The sequence below is a fragment of the Pelobates fuscus genome, chromosome 1, assembly GCF_036172605.1.
Source record: "Pelobates fuscus isolate aPelFus1 chromosome 1, aPelFus1.pri, whole genome shotgun sequence".
Classification (NCBI taxonomy): Eukaryota; Metazoa; Chordata; class Amphibia; order Anura; family Pelobatidae; genus Pelobates; species Pelobates fuscus.
In genome coordinates, this window is record NC_086317.1 from 403,250,991 (window position 1) to 403,272,142 (window position 21,152).

At 46.1% G+C, this 21,152-nt stretch overlaps 1 protein-coding gene across 1 annotated transcript in view; it reads right to left on the minus strand.

The window, feature by feature from the left end:
• The window catches only part of LOC134575763 (chymotrypsin-like elastase family member 1), a 35,823-nt gene extending 22,072 nt beyond the window's left edge, over window positions 1–13,751 (minus strand). Inside the window, exon 1 of the mRNA XM_063435203.1 lies at window positions 13,185–13,751. Within this exon, the coding sequence (XP_063291273.1) occupies window positions 13,185–13,751 (567 nt within the window). The remainder of the gene's footprint in view (window positions 1–13,184) is intronic.
• Between the last annotated feature and the right edge of the window lie 7,401 nt (window positions 13,752–21,152).

Here is a 21,152-nt window from a genome sequence, read left to right on the forward strand (position 1 = left end):
TGACCATCATGTCCATGAACGTAAGATACACTGAGCGATACTCTCCGTAAACTGTGAATCAGTATGCCATGCGCACACAGATCCGTTTGAAATGTCTTAGCATATTACCATCACCATACCACCTTAATGATATTGCAACCATGGACACTTCCAGGAGTAGGGCTAAACAATAGCCAACTTCAATGACTCTCCCCAAGAACCTGATAAAATTGTATGGTATCAGCGTAGACTGGTCTCCCATACCAGTTAGAGTCAGAGCCAGGTCTGTAGCTCATATATACGCCATAGACAGAGAATACATATCAGAGTAGTCCCTTCTGAGACCTCGTAGCTGGGCCAGAAAAAATATACACTGAGAAGGATATGAATCCAAGAGCTAACTGGCACTGTATACACCCTGTACAGAGCCTGTATAACTGCATTCATATACACCTGTAACTCGCAGAAATCTGTGATATACCCTGACAGAGAACGCACAGTAGACAGCGATACGCACTGTCCGCAAAACTCTCCGCGATCTGAGATATACACTGTCAGCAAAACTCACATGTCAGTAGTAAAACAGGAAAACTAAAACTCGAAGTACACTGTCAGTACAACTACTGTGATCTACATTGTCAGAAAGCACACAGCAAACAGTAAAACTAAATCTGTGATATACACTGTCAGCAAAATTCACAGCAATCTTAAGAATGTAAGCCAACTAAAAAATCACAGCAGTCTAGATGTAATCTGTCATCTAAAAGATAAAGGGTGATCTATAAATGTATGATCACACAATGCATATAAAAAAGTGGGTTATGAGAACATAAAGACAGAATTACAAGCGTTTTTACATTTAAATATTTCTGTATAGAAAGTCACACATCTACAGCCTTCCAGGCATCATTTTACTCTTTTTATGAAACTCTCTGGTCATATTGCACCAGGTTTAAGCATGTTGATGTTGTTCATCATGTGTCTGTGTTGATATTATTCTAGGCATAAATGAAAAAGCAAAGGTAAACCTGAAATCAATCCACCAGGGAATCCCAGTAGGGCGGCAAAAGCAGAGCTCCGATCCATGGACGGAGGAGGGGCCGTTTTCGAGTAGGCGCACTCTCCTCCAACCGTTCGGCTGCCCGCGGCTCCGAGAAGGAGCTGAGTGCGGCGGCGGCCACGTGGCGAGCGGGGCGGCCACGTGGGAGAGTGGCTTGGTCGCCGGGTACTCGCGTCCGACCGCGAGTACCTCGGTTGCCAGTAAACACAAAGGGGATCGGGGAAATCAGGAGACAACCAGAGGCTAGTCTCCTGAAACCCCTATGCCGTGCATGCAGCCCGCGGAAGAATGGCAGGGTAAAGAGAGAGGGGCAGCGAGGGGAGGGGGGGGGGCGGGATATATGATACTAAATAAAAAAGTACAGATAACAAATAAGTACAAAAATATAACATATAAATATAGAAAAGTAAAAAAACATATTGTAGCGGAGAGACGATATCTCACAGCTATTTTCCACTAAAGATCCCAGTGAGGCTCAGGAACAAGGTGATGATAAATCCAGCAGGTAAAGTAATACAGCAGTCTCCCAACAGCAATCCCAATAACTGGACGACACACAGTTTCAGGAGCAGAACTGCTGGCTGGTACATCCAGCCTGCCTTTTATTACAAATGTACACATACAGGCCACACCTAGGGGGAGGCATAAAACAACCAATAGTATCATGGGTGAAACCCACAGATTCCCTCCCCTTAGCCTGAGAGATAATCCACTTATTATACAGTTTCAAACATAACTTTTACCCAATATCTATAACTTCTACAATATTAGTGCTATATTAGTACAAACATAAAACATGCATTTTCGTAATCAGCAGACTTCAATTAGTAATACTCTCAAAAATTGTCCCAATCCCTCCAGTAGATCAATAGTTAGTTGGAGGTCCCTTTATGACCGACCGCAAGCACATTTTCCTGCCCAAAACAGTTCCATAGATTTGAGCTGTGCGGCCGGTCAATTTCTGGCATAAAAAACGGCTAAGTCCCGTTCGAAGTGTGGCCGGTACTTCGACGTTAGTCGAAGTGTCGAAGTGGAGTCGATGGTAAGGGTCGGCGGTGTTCGAAGTGGTCCTTTGTTCGATGCCGTGCACTTCGACGACTTCGACAGCTTCGACGAGTACTTCGGCACTTCGATGGTATCCGAAGTGCTCATTTAAAGTTGCAAGGGTAGGTGAGGGAAATCAACAATACAGGAAGGGGCAGCCACAACAGGGTTCCGCTACACTGCTCCCCCTTGCCCACAAGCCGGCATACACAGTCTGATCCAACACGGATCAGCTTGGGGATGTCAGGGGGCTCACGGATCATTTTTCCAGGTCAGTTTGTCTTGACAACCCGTCAGCATTTCCATTCTGCTTACCCGGGCGGTACTGAATATTAAAATCAAAGGGCTGTAGCGCCAAGCTCCAGCGCAGCAGCCTGGCATTGTCCCCAGCCACCCGGTTTAGCCATACTAACGGGTTGTGATCCGTGAGCAAGGAAAAGGGCTGTCCATACAGATAGGGTTGCAGTTTCTTTAGGGCCCACACCACAGCCAGGCATTCCTTTTCGATGGTGGCGTAGCTTACTTCTCGAGGTAACAGTTTGCGACTGATGTAAGCCACGGGATGTTCTCCGCCATCGGCCCCGACTTGGCTCAGTACTGCTCCCAATCCAAACATAGAAGCGTCTGTGTGAACAAGAAATTGTTTAGTTGGATTGGGAGCTGCCAAGACAGGGGCATTTATCAGTGCATTTTTCAGGTGTTGGAATGCCTGCTCACACTCTGGGGTCCAGTTTACTTGGCGGGGAAGGTTCTTACGGGTCAGGTCCGTGAGGGGTTTGGCCAGGGCGCTATAATTGGGAACAAACTTCCTGTAATACCCCGCTGTCCCTAGAAATGCTAAAACCTGGGTCTTAGTCCTAGGGGTGGGCCACTGGGCTACGGCCTCTACTTTGGCGGGTTCGGGCTTCTGTTTGCCGCACCCCACTCTATGTCCCAGGTACTGCACCTCAGCCATTCCTATACTACACTTAGCAGGCTTCAGGGTCAAACCAGCTTCCCTTATCCTATCCAGTACAGCTCCTATATGGGCCATGTGTTCCTGCCACGTATTGCTAAAAATAGCAATATCGTCCAGGTAGGCACAGGTATAGTCCTGGAATCCATGCAGAAGTCGATCCACCATCCTCTGGAAGGTAGCTGGGGCGTTTTTCATCCCAAATGGCATGACCTTAAACTGATACAAGCCAAATGGGGTGACAAAGGCCGACTTCGGGATGGCGCCTGGGGCCAGGGGGATTTGCCAATATCCTTTACATAAGTCAATAGTGGTGAGGTATTGGCCCCTGGCCATTCTGTCCAGTAACTCGTCTATCCGGGGCATAGGATAGGCGTCTGACACGGTTTTCTCATTTAATCTCCTATAGTCCACGCAGAAGCGAGTCGTACCGTCTCGCTTCGGCACGAGGACTACCGGAGAGGCCCATGGGCTATCTGAGGGCTCTATCACCCCAAGTTGGAGCATCTCATCGATCTCCTTGCGCATGTTTTCCCTCACCGCTTCTGGGATGCGGTAGGGGGTCTGGCGCATGGGTAGTTGCCCTGGGGTCTCGACCCGGTGAGTTGCCAGAGGAGTGTATCCAGGTACATTAGAGAACGTGTCTCGTTTCTCCTCTAATAATCGCTGTACCTCGATCCGCTCCTGTGAGCTCAGCCGATCTCCCAGTGCAACCTCCCCTAAATCCCCAGACAACTGCCCATCCCCCAGCAAATCGGGAAGGGGTAAGCTGTCAAACTCCTCAGTGTTGGGCGCACATATGGCGGTTACCTCTTCGGCGCGCTCCTGGTAGGGCTTCATCATGTTCACGTGGAGCATGCGTCGCCCTCCAGTCCCTGTGCAGGGGCCTATGATATAGGTGGTGTCACATCTCTGTTCCACCACCCTATATGGTCCCCGCCAGGCGGCCTGTAACTTATCATGTTGGACCGGTTTCAAAATCAGTACTTTCTGCCCGACCTGAAAGCTACGGTCCCTGGCTCCCCGATCATACCACGTGCGCTGGCGGGTCTGGGCCGCCTGAAGGTTTTCCCTTACGGTCTTAGTCAATGCTTCCAGGCGGTCTCGAAAGACCAGCACATATGGTATGATGGGAGTGCCTTCTGCGCTCCGGTCTCCCTCCCAATGCTCTCTAATAAGATCTAAGGGACCTCTGACCCTCCTCCCAAACAGCAGTTCAAACGGGGAGAACCCCGTGGATTCCTGCGGCACCTCCCGATATGCGAACAGGAGATGCGGCAGGAATCGCTCCCAGTCCTTGTGGGTCTCTGCAAAGGTTCGGAGCATCTGCTTCAAGGTACCATTGAACCGTTCGCAGAGCCCGTTCGTCTGGGGGTGGTAAGGGGCACTGATAATAGGCTTAATGCCACAGATCCTCCACAGGTGTTGGGTGAACTCTGCAGTAAATTGGGTGCCCTGATCCGAGATAATCTCCCTGGGTAATCCCATCCGGGAGAATATCCGCATGAGGGCATCCGCGACCGTTTCAGCGTGGATGTTGGTCAGAGCCACTGCCTCTGGATACCTGGTGGCATAATCTACTACTGTTAAAATATACCTTTTTCCTGACGGGCTAGCTTTTTGGAGGGGAACTATTAAATCTACCGCTATTTGGCTAAAGGGTTCCTCAATTATGGGTAAGGGGTGGAGTTTCGCCTTCCTTCGGTCTCCCCTTTTGCCTACCCTCTGGCAGGTATCACACGTAGTGCAGTATCTGCGTACTTCCTGGCTAATCCCTGGCCAGAAGAAACTTTGGGTCAGTCTGTACCTAGTGCGACTGACCCCTAGATGTCCGGATAGCGGAAAATCATGCGCTATCCGGAGTAACTCAGCTCGGTACCGCTGCGGCACCACTAGCTGCCTCATCACTATCGGGTCTGACCCCGTAATCTGCTTGCCTGTTTCCCTGTACAAAAGCTGTTTATCCCAGACAAATCTCTCTCCCTCCCCCCCGGGTGAGCCCGTGACAACCTTGTCCCTATAAACTTGAAGCGTAGGGTCTGTGGCTACTTCAGCTGCAAATTCATTAGGTGGGGCCCAGGGGACACATTCTAGGGGAGGGGTAGGATCACTTACCTGGACCTCCGGCAGTGTGTTGTAGTCCTGGGTGCGGGCCTGTTGTCGGGTGACCACAGGGTTGGCTTCTCCTATGGTAGGCGTCTGGGGCTCAAAAGCAGAAGTGAGCCTCCCCAGATCGTTCCCCAATAAAACCTCAGCCGGTAGCTGCGGCATCAACCCCATCTCCACGTGCCCTGTCCCCGCTCCCCAATGTAAATGTACCCTTGCTGTAGGTAGCCGGTACACCGCTCCCCCAGCTACCTGGATGGCCACAGTTTTGTTTAGCTTTGCCTGATCCGGAATCAGGTGGCTCTGTACCAGGGTGATAGTGGCTCCTGAGTCTCGTAGTCCTCGGACTGCTTTACCATTCAGGTATACGGTCTGCCTGTGATGTTGTAGATTGTCAACATTGGCCTGGACAGGATCCGCCTCATGCAGTACCTCCCACTGTTCCACGGTGGTAATGGGAACTGCTGTACCATATGGAGTGGCCACTATATCCTGGTAGTGGTGGGCTGAGGCTGCCCTTGGTGGTGGTGGGCCCAGACGGATCCAGGTAGAACGGTCCCGCAGCTGGGGGCATTCCCTTTTATAATGTCCCCATTTCTGGCAGTGATGACAGGGGCCAGAGGTGGGCTGGCGGAACCGTGGCTGTGCAGCGGGTGGTGGTGGTGGTGGTAGGTGTCTCGGTGGGGCTGGGGTGTAGGTGGTTCCCCCAAAGGTTTAAAAGTGGCTTTTGGAGCTGCAGGTTTTTGTTGCCTGCGTGCATCCAGATACTCATCTGCCTTCCTGGCCGCTTCGGTGAGGGAGGTAGGGTTTCTGTCCCTTACCCATTCCTGGATATAACTGGTTACTCCCTCATAGAATTGCTCCATCAGCATCATCTAGATTACGTCCTCCATAGACCGTGCCCCGCTAGCTTGCACCCACCCGAGTGCTGCCCTCTGTAATCTGCATGCCCACTCTGCATGTGAGTCTTTTTCTACCTTCTTTAAATCCCGGAATCTCCATAAAGGGGTAGCCTAAATCGAATCTGCCTCTGGAATTCCAAGTGTTCTGGTGTTCCTCCCGGCTCCCTCTGTTCAGGAACCGAATCGCCCTCCATTCTGTACTCTGCCATAAGTTCAGTAATGAGTACCGCTTTCTTCTTGTTGCTGGCTTGTATACCCCTTGCCTCTAGGAGGTCCTTTAGTGTGGAGCATTTTAGCGTAGTAAAATCAATCTCCATCCACACTCCATTTATGCTTGTTCCTCTGTGAGTCTGGATCCCACCGCTACCACCAATGTAGCGGAGAGCCGATATCTCACAGCTATTCTCCACTAAAGATCCCAGTGAGGCTCAGGAACAAGGTGATGATAAATCCACAGGCAAGGTTTCCAGCAGGTAAAGTAATACAGCAGTCTCCCAACAGCAATCCCAATAACTGGACGACACACAGTTTCAGGAGTAGAACTGCTGGCTGGTACATCCAGCCTGCCTTTTATTACAAATGTACACATACAGGCCACACCTAGGGGGAGGCATAAAACAACCAATAGTATCATGGGTGAAACCCACAGATTCCCTCCCCTTAGCCTGAGAGATAATCCACTTATTATACAGTTTCAAACATAACTTTTACCCAATATCTATAACTTCTACAATATTAGTGCTACAAACATAAAACATGCATTTTCGTAATCAGCAGACTTCAATTAGTAATACTCTCAAAAAATGTCCCAATCCCTCCAGTAGATCAATAGTTAGTTGGAGGTCCCTTTATGACCGACCGCAAGCACATTTTCCTGCCCAAAACAGTTCCATAGATTTGAGCTGTGCGGTCGGTCAATTTCTGGCATAAAAATCGGCTAAGTCCCGTTCGAAGTGTGGCCGGTACTTCGACGTTAGTCGAAGTGTCGAAGTGGAGTCGATGGTAAGGGTCGGCGGTGTTCGAAGTTAAAATGGCCGCCGCCATGTGGTCCTTTGTTCGATGCCGTGCACTTCGACGACTTCGACAGCTTCGACGAGTACTTCGGCACTTCGACGGTATCCGAAGTGCCCATTTAAAGTTGCAACACTGCCCTGAGGTAATCCAAGGGCCAGGAACAGTATTTGTCTTTAGGGCCAAGGTAGGGTAGGTGAGGGTAATCAACAATACAGGAAGGGGCAGCCACAACAGGGTTCCGCTACACATATGATACTAAATAAAAAGGTACAGATAACAAATAAGTAAAGATACTAAGATACCAAATATAAATCCCAATAAATCATAATAAAACCTAAAGCCACCCACTACCTGTACTGTCTGCGGAGCAGCAAAGAAAGAGGAAATGATGCATGGGGAGGGGAGTTTTATAGTACCTAACTTTTTTCTGATTGTTTGTTTTTCTGTGCTGCTGTGGAGTTCTAGTAAAGAGAGACTTAAGCAAATACGAAGCCTCCTGTCATGTTATAAAATGAGAGAGCCCCAGCAGCAACCTTTTAATGTACCAAGGAACTTGTCCATGCTCTAGTAATTTCCCGCATGGATTACTGTAACCCTCTCCTGATTGGTCTCCCCAAAAGCCGTACTGCCCCGCTACAGTCTGTAATGAATGCTGCAGCTAGACTGATTTTCCCATCCAGTCGGTCCTCTCACACCTCGCCCCTCTGCCAGTCATTACATTGGCTCCCTGTATCCTATAGGAGTCAATTCAAAGTGCTAACCCATACATTTAAGGCACTGAACAATTTCAGCCCCTCTTATATCTCTTCACTGATCCAGAGGTATGCCCCTCCTCGTACCCTCCGCTCTGCCCGCGACCACCTCCTGACCGCTGCTCGCACCCGTACGGCCAACTCACGCTTGCAGGACCTCTCACGGGCGGCTCCTCTCCTATGGAATAACTTGCCTACTGCCATCAGACTCTCCCCTAGTCTTCAATCATTTAAGAAGGGCCTTAAAACCCATCTCTTCAGGAAAGCGTATGGCCTCCCAGAGTAATCTCTCCCTTACATACCTGTCGCTTGCTCTCCTATGGGATAGTGCTTTGCTCTCTCCTCCAGCTCTGCTTCACTCCTACTTGATATTTCCTATCCTAATGTTTCTAATACCCCACCTCCTATAGACTGTAAGCTCATTTGAGCAGGGTCCTCTTCAACCTATTATTCCTGTAAGTTTTCTTGTAATTGTCTTATTTATTGTTACATCCCCCCCCCCTCTCAAAATATTGTAAAGCGCTACGGAATCTGTTGGCGCTATATAAATGGCGATAATAATAATAATAATAATAATAATAATAATAATAATAATAATAATGTATGCATGTCCAGGTGGTTTTATATAATTTATATAAAAATGGATATGTTAGGTTAGATACAGATTATATTTTTTCTTTCTGGTTAGTTTACACTTTAATATATCTGTAATCAAACCCCATTTCCTAATAGAATGTAAGCTCTTCTTCTTGAAGGACAGTGTCGTTTTGTTGCAATTTTTTTTTAAATTTCTAAAACACATCAGAATATGTTGCCACATTATATAAAATGAATTATATCAATCACTTACCACAGAGAACAACAGATAAAAGTACAATGAGCCTCAACATGTTCACTAGAGCCACTAGTTAAAGCGTGCAGAAATGCTGCTGTGTGTTCTCTCTCTATATACCATACACCTTCAAGGGACTGCATTCATTACATAACCATACAATAGTGGGAATAGTTACAGATGTTACAAGTTTAACAGGTGGCAGTATATCTACTACGTGTTCTCAATTACTATTACATTTTCCTTCAGGGTTTTTGTAAATAGAGCTATTTCAAGAATACTCAAGTAGGAAACAATTAAGCAACGTCCTGATACATAATTAGAAATTGCTAAAATAGACTTTCTTTTTTAAAATCTAGCTGACATTTTCCATATCATTGTGTTGTACAAGAATAACAGTATATTTGTTTGAGTCTGCAAGAATCACACCACATTTGGATTTTATTTTCCCTTCTAGCTTTCTCAGGCTACCAGCTATTTCATTTACTATTCATTAAGTTTATTTTTGAATATTTTGGCACAATGACACATAGGTTCATTATACATATGACGCAAGGGCAGAGTGTGGATATCGACATGCAAACACATCTGATACTTCTCCTCCATTCACAATTGCACTGAAACTGCCTTTTTCTCAAACAGTTAAACCCAACAGTTACCAGGTCCCTCACTTTAATTAGAGGTCAAAATCAAGGTCCCTCAGTGGCATCTTTTTATCAGTCCATGTCTCAGTCTGCCCCCCTTCTAAGGTGATATACGCAGCCCCAACATTAATCCTGTCACGGCATAATACCCCAGCACGCAGAGTTTAGGATAGCATGGGACAAGACAAGGATATAAAGTATTACTTGGCCTTAGAATGGCTGGACTAAACGTCAGACAGAGATAAAACGTAATCAGAGACGAGCCGAGGTCAGGGTAACAGAGAGACAGCGAAAACAAGTACTAGCCAGAGTCAGGTACACAGTAATCAGTCAGACGGGGAAACAAGACAGGAAAGGGTAAAAAATAAACTCAGAGTAAGGAACAAAGCCAAGGTCAATACAAGAAAAAACACAATAGATTGCACAAAAGGGTACTGAAACAGAAACCATGATAGGGCAAAGTGGATAGGGCTAGGGAAGTTTAAATATCCTTTAATTAACATTTGTTTGGCTCACGTCATGCCTACGTCCCCAAAACGTGCGTGTGTGTGTGGGGGTGGCAGAATAATGTGGTTCAATTGGAGCCTGAACCCATTTGTGGCTCCCACTGCCCCTTTAACAGAGCTTGTGACTTGAGCTGCGCTCCTAGTGCGAGGCGGGTCACATGAACGCTCACTGCGGTCAGTGCACGCGGCCCGCTCAGAAGAGAAGATCAAGCCACACGTGGCTTGTGTGGAGGCAGAAGTGCTCAAGCTGCGCATAGCTAGAGCTGAGGACAATAATTGTTGAAATAATGGCTTAGTCGACTTGCATATAGATTTGTGGTTCATTATTTTTACACATATTCACTTGAATGTTGATATATTTCATTAGATCATTTATCAAACCACTTGTTTTCTATCCCATTTATCCACCTCATGAGCTTACTACCATTCACGATCATTATTTGGTTTGAATCAGTACTCAGTGTTTAGGTTATCAACAGGAGCTTGGTTTTTGTCAGTGTAACGCACCCCTCATTGTCGTGTCTGTCTCACATAGTTGATCATCTGATACACTCCACCAATCCACATTATAAAAGCCCCTAATCTCTTTACACACATTGCTGTGCTGACGAGCTCTGCGTCTTTACAGATTGAAATGTGCATGTGGGGCAATCAGCAATCAAATAAGCAAGAAAAGCAATTAGCTTATTTTTTTTTTTTTTTTACATATGGCATTTCTTTTCTGTGACGATCACTTTCACTGTTTCATGAGGACATCTAGTGGCAAAACTTCAAATAGCAATTGTTATTATAGCCATAGGATGTCAGTACTATTAGATTTGATACTTTGTTCTTATATGTCATTCATTTATTGACGTCAACAAATAATCAAATTTGTGTACCTTTTTAGATTGATTGTACTACATACATATTTAGGTTTGGATGACTATATTATATACAATTGTTTTCATGTAAAGAATAAAGGTTACATTTTATCCCGCATCTATCCACTTCTGTTTTTGCTCTATTTAATAAATGGTTTGAACCCCTTTAATGTGAGAAATCCTCCTATTCATAACTCTTCTAATATTATTTTGTTCCTCACTGAAATTCCGGCCCTCTGAATCATGTGGCAGAACCTCAGTGACTGCATAGCATTACTGCAGCTAGACTGACCAGGCATTTGTCTTGGGCGGCACTTTTAGGGGGCAGCAAAAAGGCTACCCCCAAAGGCCCTGGCAGATGCCTGGTCAGCCTCTTGTCCTGGGGGGCTCAAGAAGTAGCCGGTTGGCCACCCCTGAGACCTCCCAAGGCTGGCATCTGCCCTGTTTGCACGCGGGCAGCGAGGGAGCACTCTCTTCTGAGCTCTTCCTGCGCAGCTCCCTCGCACGCACATCAGTGATGCTGGAGCCGGAATATGACATCACTCCGGTCCTGGCATCACTGAGAGGTGTGCAAGGGAGCTGAGCAGGAGGATCAGAGCTTTCTCGCCGCCCTCCTCCATCATTCGAATGGCTGTGCCTGCCTGCCAGCCCCACTGGACCCCAGGGAAGAATTAACCCCAGCTTTTTTAACATTAAAAAATATTGCGGGCTGAACGGCCGCACGAGCGACGAGCTCCGGGGCAAAACACCCGAAACCCGGCGATAATTGGCCACTACAACCGCAAAACGGCAACCAAAACAACCAAGCCAACCAAAAAAAATGTGCATAAGTCTCACAAGCCGAAGTTTTATTTTCTTTTTCTCTTTCTTATCTGTTGATGTGTAAATTGAGGCTCTGCGAGCCGTATGACCCTTGTTGCACGCAAAAATAAAGAATAAAAAAAAAATATTGCGAGTGTGTGTCTGTTTGTGTCTGTTAGTGAGTGTGTATTTGTCTGTCCCTGAGTGTATATGTGTTTCTGTCAGTGTGTATCTGTCAATGAGAGTATGTGTGACTATCAGTGTGTGTATGCGTGTTTCGGTGTGTATGAGTGTGTCAGTGTGTGTATGTCTGGTAGCGAATGTGTATGTCTGTCAGCTAGTGTATGTGTCTGTCAGTAAATGTGTGTGCCTGACACTGAGTGGTGTGTGTCTGACACTGAGTGTATATGTGTCTATCAGTGAGTGTGTATGTGTGTTTGCCAGTGTATCTGTCAGTAAGTATTTATGTGTCTCAGTGTGTGTGGTTCTCTAAAACTGAGTGAGTGTGCATCTGTCAGTGAATGTGCATGTGTGTCTTGTCAGTGAGTGTGTTTGTGTCAGTTAGTGTGTATGTGTGTCTGTCAGTGAATGTGTGTTTCAGTGAAAGTGTGTTGGTTAAACAATGACTGAGGGCTAGTGTCTGTCAGGAAGATAAATTTAGAAGGGGGAGGGGGGACGAGTTTTGTCATGCTTAGGGCAGCACAAAACCAGAATACACCACTGTGTGTAGCGAGGAGACTGAGGGGATAGCGGGCAGAGCAGACTGAGTAAATTCTGAATCACTAATTTTTTCACCTCACACCTCTTCACTCATTGAGACTCGTGCTACGTTAGATAACTATGGCTAAAGAGGCTGCTCGGGGAGGTCCCGCAAAGTAATTCAAATTACTGTTACACTGAGCTTTACAGTTATGGACTTCACTGCAGCATTGGGACAAAGTGTATTTAAGAGGACATTGGAGTCTATTTTGCAGTTGTGTGTGAGATGGAGATGCATACCAGGCAGAGATAGGAAGTATGAGATTCACAGGGACACCGGAGTGAAGAAATATGGGATAGAGGGGTACACCAGTAGTGGGAAGAATATGAGAGAGGAGAAAACACAAATGGCTTGTCTGTGTGTACCTGTGTATGCCTGGAGATGTGTGTATGTGCATGTGTGTACATGTCTGTGTATGCCTAAATGTTTTAATTATTTTTAATTAGACATAAGTTAATTTAGTTCATTTCTCCTATTTTATTTTAACCTTTAATCTTATTATATATTTATATCTTGTTTTTTCTTTGTTCACTAATACATACATGCTAATTATGATACTAATGATATGAATTATGTATCATCTATTAACCTACTAAATAACCTAAAGTAATTATTCCATAGGTAGATATGAAATTAATAGGGAGGGAAGAATGAAAGAGAGCAGGGAGGGAAAATCCTCGCCTCCTGTCATTATTAAAATTAAGATTATTAGCTAGCATTCAATTTTATCACATGACAGGAGGCTTTGTGTTTTGCAATTTCAACGCTGTGAAAGAAGAGAAAACGCTGGATTATCAAGAGGACGAAAGTAGAATGTCCTAAAGGTAGATTCTCTGGTACAGTCCGCCGCTCGTAAGATGTCCGAAAGGGACGCGCCTGCCGCATAAGCGGAAGAGGTCGCTGACCCACGTACGGAATGTGCTCCAAAGTTTGGTCAATACCGGCAAGGGATAGTAGCCATCTAACCCATCTGGCCAGTGTAGTAACCGAAACTGGACCGTAAGGGCGGACGTAAGAGATGAGAAGTTGATGAGTGGAAGACTGCCGCAACGTCGCGGTGGCTTCCACGTATTGACGGACAGTAGAGACCACGCAGAGTGGAGGGTCAGAAGGGAAGAAAGGGTAGAAGACCGAGTGAGAGTTGGACTTGGTGCGACGTGAGACCTGAAAGGTAACACCGGACGGACAGAAGGTAAACGTGTCGGCGTCAAAGGCGCGTACGTCCGATACCCATCGAAAAGAAACCAGACAGAGCAGGAAGGTGAATTTTGCGGTAAGCTGGCAGAGTGAGAGTTCCTCGTTGGGAGGCCAATTTCGTAAGAATTGTAGGACCACGCCAATGTCCCAAAGTCTAGAGTATTTGGGTTCCGGGGGGCGCCGCAGACGCATGCCACGGAGAAGTCTGCAGATGAGCGGGTCCTTACCAACAGGTGTCCCCTGTGTCGGAGTATGGCCCACTGAGATGGCTGACCGTACCACATTGATGGACCGGTATGATTTTCCGGCAGTGAAAAGTGAGGTCAGGAAATTCATGATGGAGTGAGTAGGTGCAGTAAAGGGATTGAGGTCCCGTCCCACACACCAACTTGTCCAGGAGTGCCATGCTGATAAGTAGCACCTCCTTGTTCCTGGTGCCACTGAATCCCATAGAAGGTCCTTAGTTTCCTGCGATAATTCCTCGGTTCGCCAGGAGCCCCGGAAAGAGTCCAGGCCACAAGGGGCAGGCGTTCCTGCATGACTAGTGGGTGAGGTAGGCCCAATGGGTTCCTGAGGATGGTTGGGGCATCTGGTAGGAGGAGGGGATCCTTGACTGAAAGTGATGAGAATTATTCTCACTCCCTGCAGGCGGATCCGGTGAAAGACCCTCGTTATCATTGTGAAAGGTGGGAATGCGTAAGCACCGTCCCATGGCTATTGTTGTAGGAAAGCGTCCATTGCGAGGCTCTCCGGGTCTGGGAGCCAGCTGAATTAAGCATCTGTCTGTCGATTGTTGCAGGACACGAATAGGTCTATGGAGAGAGGTCCCCTCTGTACATCCAGTAGTGCAAAAATATGAGGGTCTAGTTGCCAATCGCTGGCGTCCCGCCAGTGGCGTGAATACCAATCCACCGTCGTGTTGGAGTCTCCTGGTAAGTGCTCTGCCAGCAAGGTGATGTTGCATGGTAGGCAGTAATCGAAGATCTCTTTTTTGAGATCCACCAGTGCTTGAGAATGAGTGCCTCCAAGGCGGTTGATGTATCTTACCGCTGAGACGTTGTCCATGTGGAGTAGGATTCAGCAGTTGGATCGGTCCTTTGCAAGGATGCGAATGGCGAATGACCCAGCCAAGAGTTCCAGGCAATTGATGTGCATCGAGAGCTCTTCGGAAGTCCAGACTCCTCCTGTGGACGTGGTTCCGTCTGTTGCTCCCCAGCCAGAACAACTGGCATCCGATTCCAGCACGAAGTCTGGCTGTTTCCTGAATATGGCCCTGCCATTCCAAGCCTGCATGCAGTTCAGCCACCAGTGTAGCTCCTCCTGAACTTCGGCCGACATTGGAACCGGTTGGTCGTATGTCGGTTGTCTGCGAAGGAATCTTGCCTTGAGGCGCTGCATGGCCCTGTAGTGCAGGGGTCCGGGGAAAATGGCCTGGATGGATGCGGAGAGAAGGCCTACGATACGTGCCAGTAATCGTAGGAGTGTGGTTGTCCGACGAAGGACTTTCCGGATCTCCCTGCGGATGGCCGTAATTTTGGTAGCCGGGAGGTAATGTGGAGTCTATTACAAATCCGAGGAATTGAACTGATTGAGCCGGGGTCATTGCGGACTTGCGGTGATTGACGACGAAACCTAGAGACTCCAAAAGGTGTACTGTGTGATTCGTGTGTCTCCGCAGAGTCTCTGCATCCTAGTCGAAGATCAGGATGTCGTCGAGGTAGATGATGCATCTTATGCCTTGGGCTCTGAGCTTCGCCACTACCGGCTTCATAATCTTGGTGAAGCACCACAGGGCTGAACTGAGGCCAAACGAGAGGCAGGTGAACTGCCAGGGGGTCCCGTGCCAGAAGAAACGGAGGTAGGGACAACTGCTTCTGTGTACCGGAATGGTAAGGTACGCGTCCTTGAGGTCCAGACGAGTGAACCAGTCGTCGTGTCGAAGTAAGTCCCGGAGAAGGTGGATACCTTCCATATTGAAATGTCAGTATACAACGTGAGAATTGAGCTCCCTGAGATTGATAACGGGGCAAAATTCGCCAGTTTTCTTCCTGACCAGGAAGATATTGCTGTAGAAACTGGTGGAATCCGGAGCTGGTTGGATGGCACACTGGGAGCGCAGTTCTTGTAGCTCCGCGTCTATGAGGCGGGCGTCTGCCCGTGTAGTCTGGATAGGACGTGGAGGGGCCTGCTGGAGCAGGGTCGAGTCGAACTCTATTCGATAGCCCTGCACCGTTTGGAGTATCCACGTGTCTGAAGATAGTTCTGCCCAGTTCTGAAAAAAAAGAGAAACACGACCTGCGATATGACAGGAGGTTAGAGGCAGAGTATGATTTTGACTTACCGTTGGAGAATCTTGCCCGTGAGCGTCCTCGGCTGCCTCGGCCATGATCAGATCCCCTGAATTGGTGGAATCTATGTCGGGTAGATGAGTCTGGGTAGAACGGTTGAGTCCTTGATCTACGGGGGCCGGATGGACAAAAACGGCTGGCGGCACGGCCCCTCTGCCATCCAGCCCTTCCAAAAACACCACGGGTGTGAGAACTGCGGAAGACTTTCCGCATCGAAGTTTGTGCCTTATTAAGGGACGTGAATATATTGACCCTTTTATTTAATTTCTTAAGGAAGGCCTCTCTAAACAATTTACCCTGTGCCAAGGGTCCTAATTCTTTATCCCCCAGTTCGACCAGTTTTTCTTCGATACGGTAAAGTGCTGCTCGGCGCCTCTGCAAAGAGACGCCTACGTTGGTGTTCCCTAGGAAACAGAAACACCTCTGTGCCCATTCCCGGGTATCTCGTGCCCACTCACGCACCGTATCTGGGGTAAAAGTGTCAGCCCTTTCATAGGTGCCATCCGCCATACCCATGATTCTAGCTAGCTGCCCAATGGCGTCTAGCAGTTTGTCCTGCACTCCTTTTAAACCGCGCTCTATGCCCTTGCCCTCGGGACATGAACGTAGTCATGAGCGGGTCAAATTCGGGGGTGTGCGTCACCTTGTCTGGTAGGCTAGGCCGAGGACATTCGGATCTCATCCGTTTCCTCACTTCTTTGTCCAGAGATTTTATAAGCCAGAAGTACATAAACCTTGCCAAATGCTTGGGTGGTGAGCATTCTTCCGAACGGGGATGACGGATGTTTCTAGGGTCAAACATTTGGAGGCCCGAATTGTCAAGGAAAATCTCTGTGCCCTCCTGTGGGTTATCCATGTATGTCGCCATGGAGTCCTGGGGCTCACCCAGACTCTGTTCCCTTATGAAGTAAGGGTCGGAGTTGGACACGGAATCCCTGTCAGAGTCCTCCTGGTCGGAGACTGCCACCTGCCATTCATCCAGCACAGCTAGTGCATGAGTGGGTTACATAGTTACATAGTTACATAGTTACATAGCTGAAAAGAGACTTGCGTCCATCAAGTTCAGCCTTCCTCACATATGCTTTTGCTGTTGATCCAAAAGAAGGCAAAAAAAACAGTCTGAAGCGCTTCCAATTTTGCAAACAACTAGGAAAAAATTCCTTCTTGACCCCAAAATAGCAGTCAGATGTCTCCTTGGATCAAGCAGCTATTAGCCCACTAATTAGAAATTGTATCCCTGTATGTTATGTTTTTGCAAGTATTTATCCAATTGCAATTTAAACATCTGTATAGACTCTGACAAAACCACCTCTTCCGGCAATGAATTCCATATCCTTATTGCTCTTACTGTAAAAAAAACCTTTTCTTTGCCTTAGATGAAATCTCCTTTCTTCAAGCCTAAATGTGTGACCTCGTGTCCTATGTATAGCCCTGTTTATGAATAGATTTCCAGATAATGGTTTGTACTGACCCCAAAAATATTTGTATAATGTTATCATATCCCCTCTAAGGCGCCGTTTTTCCAAACTGAAGAGATTTAAATTTTTTAACCTTTCTTCATAACTAAAATGCTCCATTCCTTTTATCAATTTTGTAGCTCGTCTCTGCACTTTTTCTAGTTCCATGATATCCTTCTTTAGAACAGGTGCCCAAAATTGCACAGCATATTCAAGGTGTGGTCTTACCAGCGATTTATAAAGAGGCAAAATTATATTTTCATCTCGAGAATTTATGCCCCTATTTATACATGACAAAACCTTACTGGCCTTAGCAACGGCAGATTGACATTGCATATTGCTACCTAATTTGTTGTCTATAACAATTCCCAAATCCTTCTCGTGTGTGGTTATCCCTAGTTCACTACCATTTATGGTGTAAATTGCTTGTGCATTCTTAACCCCGAAGTGCATAACTTTGCATTTTTCTACGTTAAATTTTATCTGCCATTTTAGTGCCCAGTCCCCCAATCTATCCAAATCCCTCTGCGGCAAGGCAATATCCTGCTCACATTTTATTACTTTACAAAGTTTTGTGTCATCTGCAAACACTGATACATGGCTTCCAATGCCCATTTCAAGATCATTTATAAATATGTTAAATAGAAGAGGTCCCAAAACAGAACCCTGAGGGACACCACTTACCACTTTTGTCCAGCTTGAGAATTTACCATTTATGACAACTCGCTGTACTCTATCCTTAAGCCAATGTTCTACCCAAGAACAAGAATATTCATCTAGACCAATTTCTTTTAGTTTGAAGACTAACCTATTGTGAGGAACCGTATCAAATGCCTTGGCAAAATCCAAGTAGATCACATCCACTGCAACACCCTGATCTATATTTCTTCTTACTTCTTCGTAGAATGCAATTAGGTTAGTTTGACATGACCTATGTTTCATAAAACCATGCTGATTATTGCTAATAACACAGTTCTTCCCAATGAATTGCTGAATATTATCCCTTAATAGCCGTTCAAATAATTTCCCAGTCACAGAAGTTAAGCTCACAGGTCTATAATTTCCAGGCAAGGATTTTGAACCCTTTTTAAATATAGGAACAACATCTGCCTTCCTCCAATCCTCCGGTACAATACCTGAAACAAAAGAATCTTGAAAAATTAAATACAGAGGCTCACTTATTTCCCCACTTAGCTCCTTAAGTACTCGTGGGTGGATACCGTCAGGCCCCGGAGCTTTATTTACATGAATTTTCTTTAATAGCTGTAGCACCTTGTCTCGAGTTATCCAATCACAAGTTATCTGCAAGTTTGTTGCAGCAATCATATGCATATCTCTTGCCATAGGATCCTCATTAATATATACCGAAGAAAAATAGTTATTTAAAATTTCTGCCTTTTCCTGATCTTCATTGACTAACAGACCCATCTCTGTTTTCAGTGTACCTATACTTTCATTTTTTGTTTTTTTAGAATTAATGTACTTGAAAAAATGTTTGGGGTTGGTTTTGCATTCTTTGGCTATCAATTTCTCATTTTCTAGTTTAGCCACTTTAATTGCCTTTTTGCAAGTATTATTGGCTTCCTTATATCTTATAGAGGATGCATCTGATTGGTCCGATTTAAATGCTTTAAAAGCCCTTTTCTTATTTTTAATCTCTTGTTTTACTTCTCTACTAAGCCACATTGGTTTTAATTTGTTTCTTTTATATTTATTACCCAATGGTACATACTGTGAAATGTACCTTTCTAATATTTGTTTGAATAGTTTCCATTTTTCCTCAGTGTTTTTATCACTAAGGCGTTTATGCCAGTCGATATGTTGTAGAGCTGCCCTAATCTTATTAAAATTGGCTTTTTTAAAATTATACGTTTTAATATACCCCACATGCTTTTGCTTTTTTGAGTTTATTTCAAAAGTTACCATATTGTGATCACTATTTCCCAAATGCTCCCCTACTTGAATGTTGGTTAAAAGATTAACATTGTTTGTTATAACGAGATCCAGACAAGCATCCTTTCTAGTTGGTCCTTGTACCAGTTGTGACATAAAGGTGTCATTTAACACATTCAAAAAACGGATTCCCCTAGCTGAAGTACTAGTCCCTCTATCCCAATTTATGTCCGGGTAATTAAAATCTCCAATAATTAATGTGTTCCCCCCGATTTGCAGCTTCACCAATTTGCTCTAACAGCAGTTCTTCCTCATTAATATTTACATTTGGTGGTTAATAACATATCCCAACTAATAACGTATTTCCCTTTTTTTGCCCCAAGCAGATATCTACCCATAAAGCTTCCACATTTTCCTCGTCACACTCCACATGCCCAAGATTTGACTTGAACTCATGGCTGACATACAAACATACACCACCACCCTTCTTGTTTTTCCTATCCCTCCTAAATAATGTGTACCCATTTAAGTTAACTGCCCAGTCATGTGTCTCATCCCACCATGTTTCTGTTATGCCTATTATATCGTATTGTTTAGTTCTGCGTCTGCGTTGTTTAGGGTTCTGCGTCTTCCTCACCTGAGGAAAGTTGTGTGAGGTCGTGGGTACCACGAACCGTGGCTTTTCTGCGCTTAGCAGGGGCTTTCCCTTTGGATTTGCGTGGCACAGTGGCTTCGCCCTTCCAATGGCGTTTAGGCCGATGGGAGCATTCTCTGGAGGAGTCGAAGTCTTCGGAGTCCGCTTTATAGTGAACCCGTTTAGAGATGGGTTTGGGGGCCTCAGAATCTGTTGGGAGTGACTTGGAAGCGTCCTTTTCCATAGCTGCAGCCACAGCTGCTGTTATCATGGCCTGGAGGTCTGAGGTTTGTGATTCCTCCATGATATGGAATGGGTATTCGGGGCTCACCCGATAAATTGCGTGAGGGCACTTAGGCACAATTAGTGGAGAGGACTGGGGACCAGGGGTGGTATGGTATCAGGAATGAATAACCTGAGACTAGAGACCGGTAGGTCGTAGTAGGATAAAGAGGGCTGTGTCACTGGGGCTCACCCAGGTAATCGGAATCCTTCATGAACAGGTCCGTTTAGCAGCACAAAATGGGGGCTCACCCCGGCCAGAATAAGGTACAGACCAACTGGTTAAAACCAACCCCAAGTGCAAGGCACTAACCTGACTTGGTCCCACTGAGTGAAAAAAGGCAGGATACAAGAGGATTTCCAGTTGCTTGCAGTGGAGTAGCTGGAGCAGAAAACAGGCAGTGTCTATCTCTTTAAGATGGCCGCTGGACTGACAGCTGTAAGTATGGGGAGGATAGTACCTCCCCTAGTTTGGGCGGCAAAACTAGATGCTTGCCGTTCGTGTAATTAAACTGCCGAACGTGCGTATAGTAAAATGGTCGCGATCGCCTAAAAAAGGCGATCGCGTCAAACTGCCGAACGAGAAGCGTTCGGTAGAAAAAAATCGAATAGACAATGTGCGGTCACACAGAAAACGAACGCGGGCATTCGCGTCAAAATGGTAGAAAAAAACGAAAACGGTTGTGCGCGAGCGCACAGAAAAAGCCGTTGACAAAAGACAGAGGTATGGAGAGAAAGTACAGACGGCGGGGGGGGGGGGGGGGGGGGGCGTGAAAGACACCTGGGCAGCCAGAGGCAAGGTCCCAGGGTATACAGATAGGGTAAGAGAAATACTAGGGTAAGTATACAAAGACACAGTGATAGAACTAAATGTAGGATAGAGAAAAAATATATGCTGAATATTGAGAACTCAAAATTTGTACTTAGCTTGTGATGGAGAAGCAAAGAAAGAGGAAATGATGTCATATGTCACATCTCTTATACCCTATACTACATTGTGATTGGTTCAAAGTTTTGTCACTCTTTTTTCTTTGCTGCTATGGAGATAGTAAAGAAAGATTATGCAAAATACGAAGCCTCCTGTCATGTGATAAAATTTTGTCTCAATCTCTAAATTGAACTT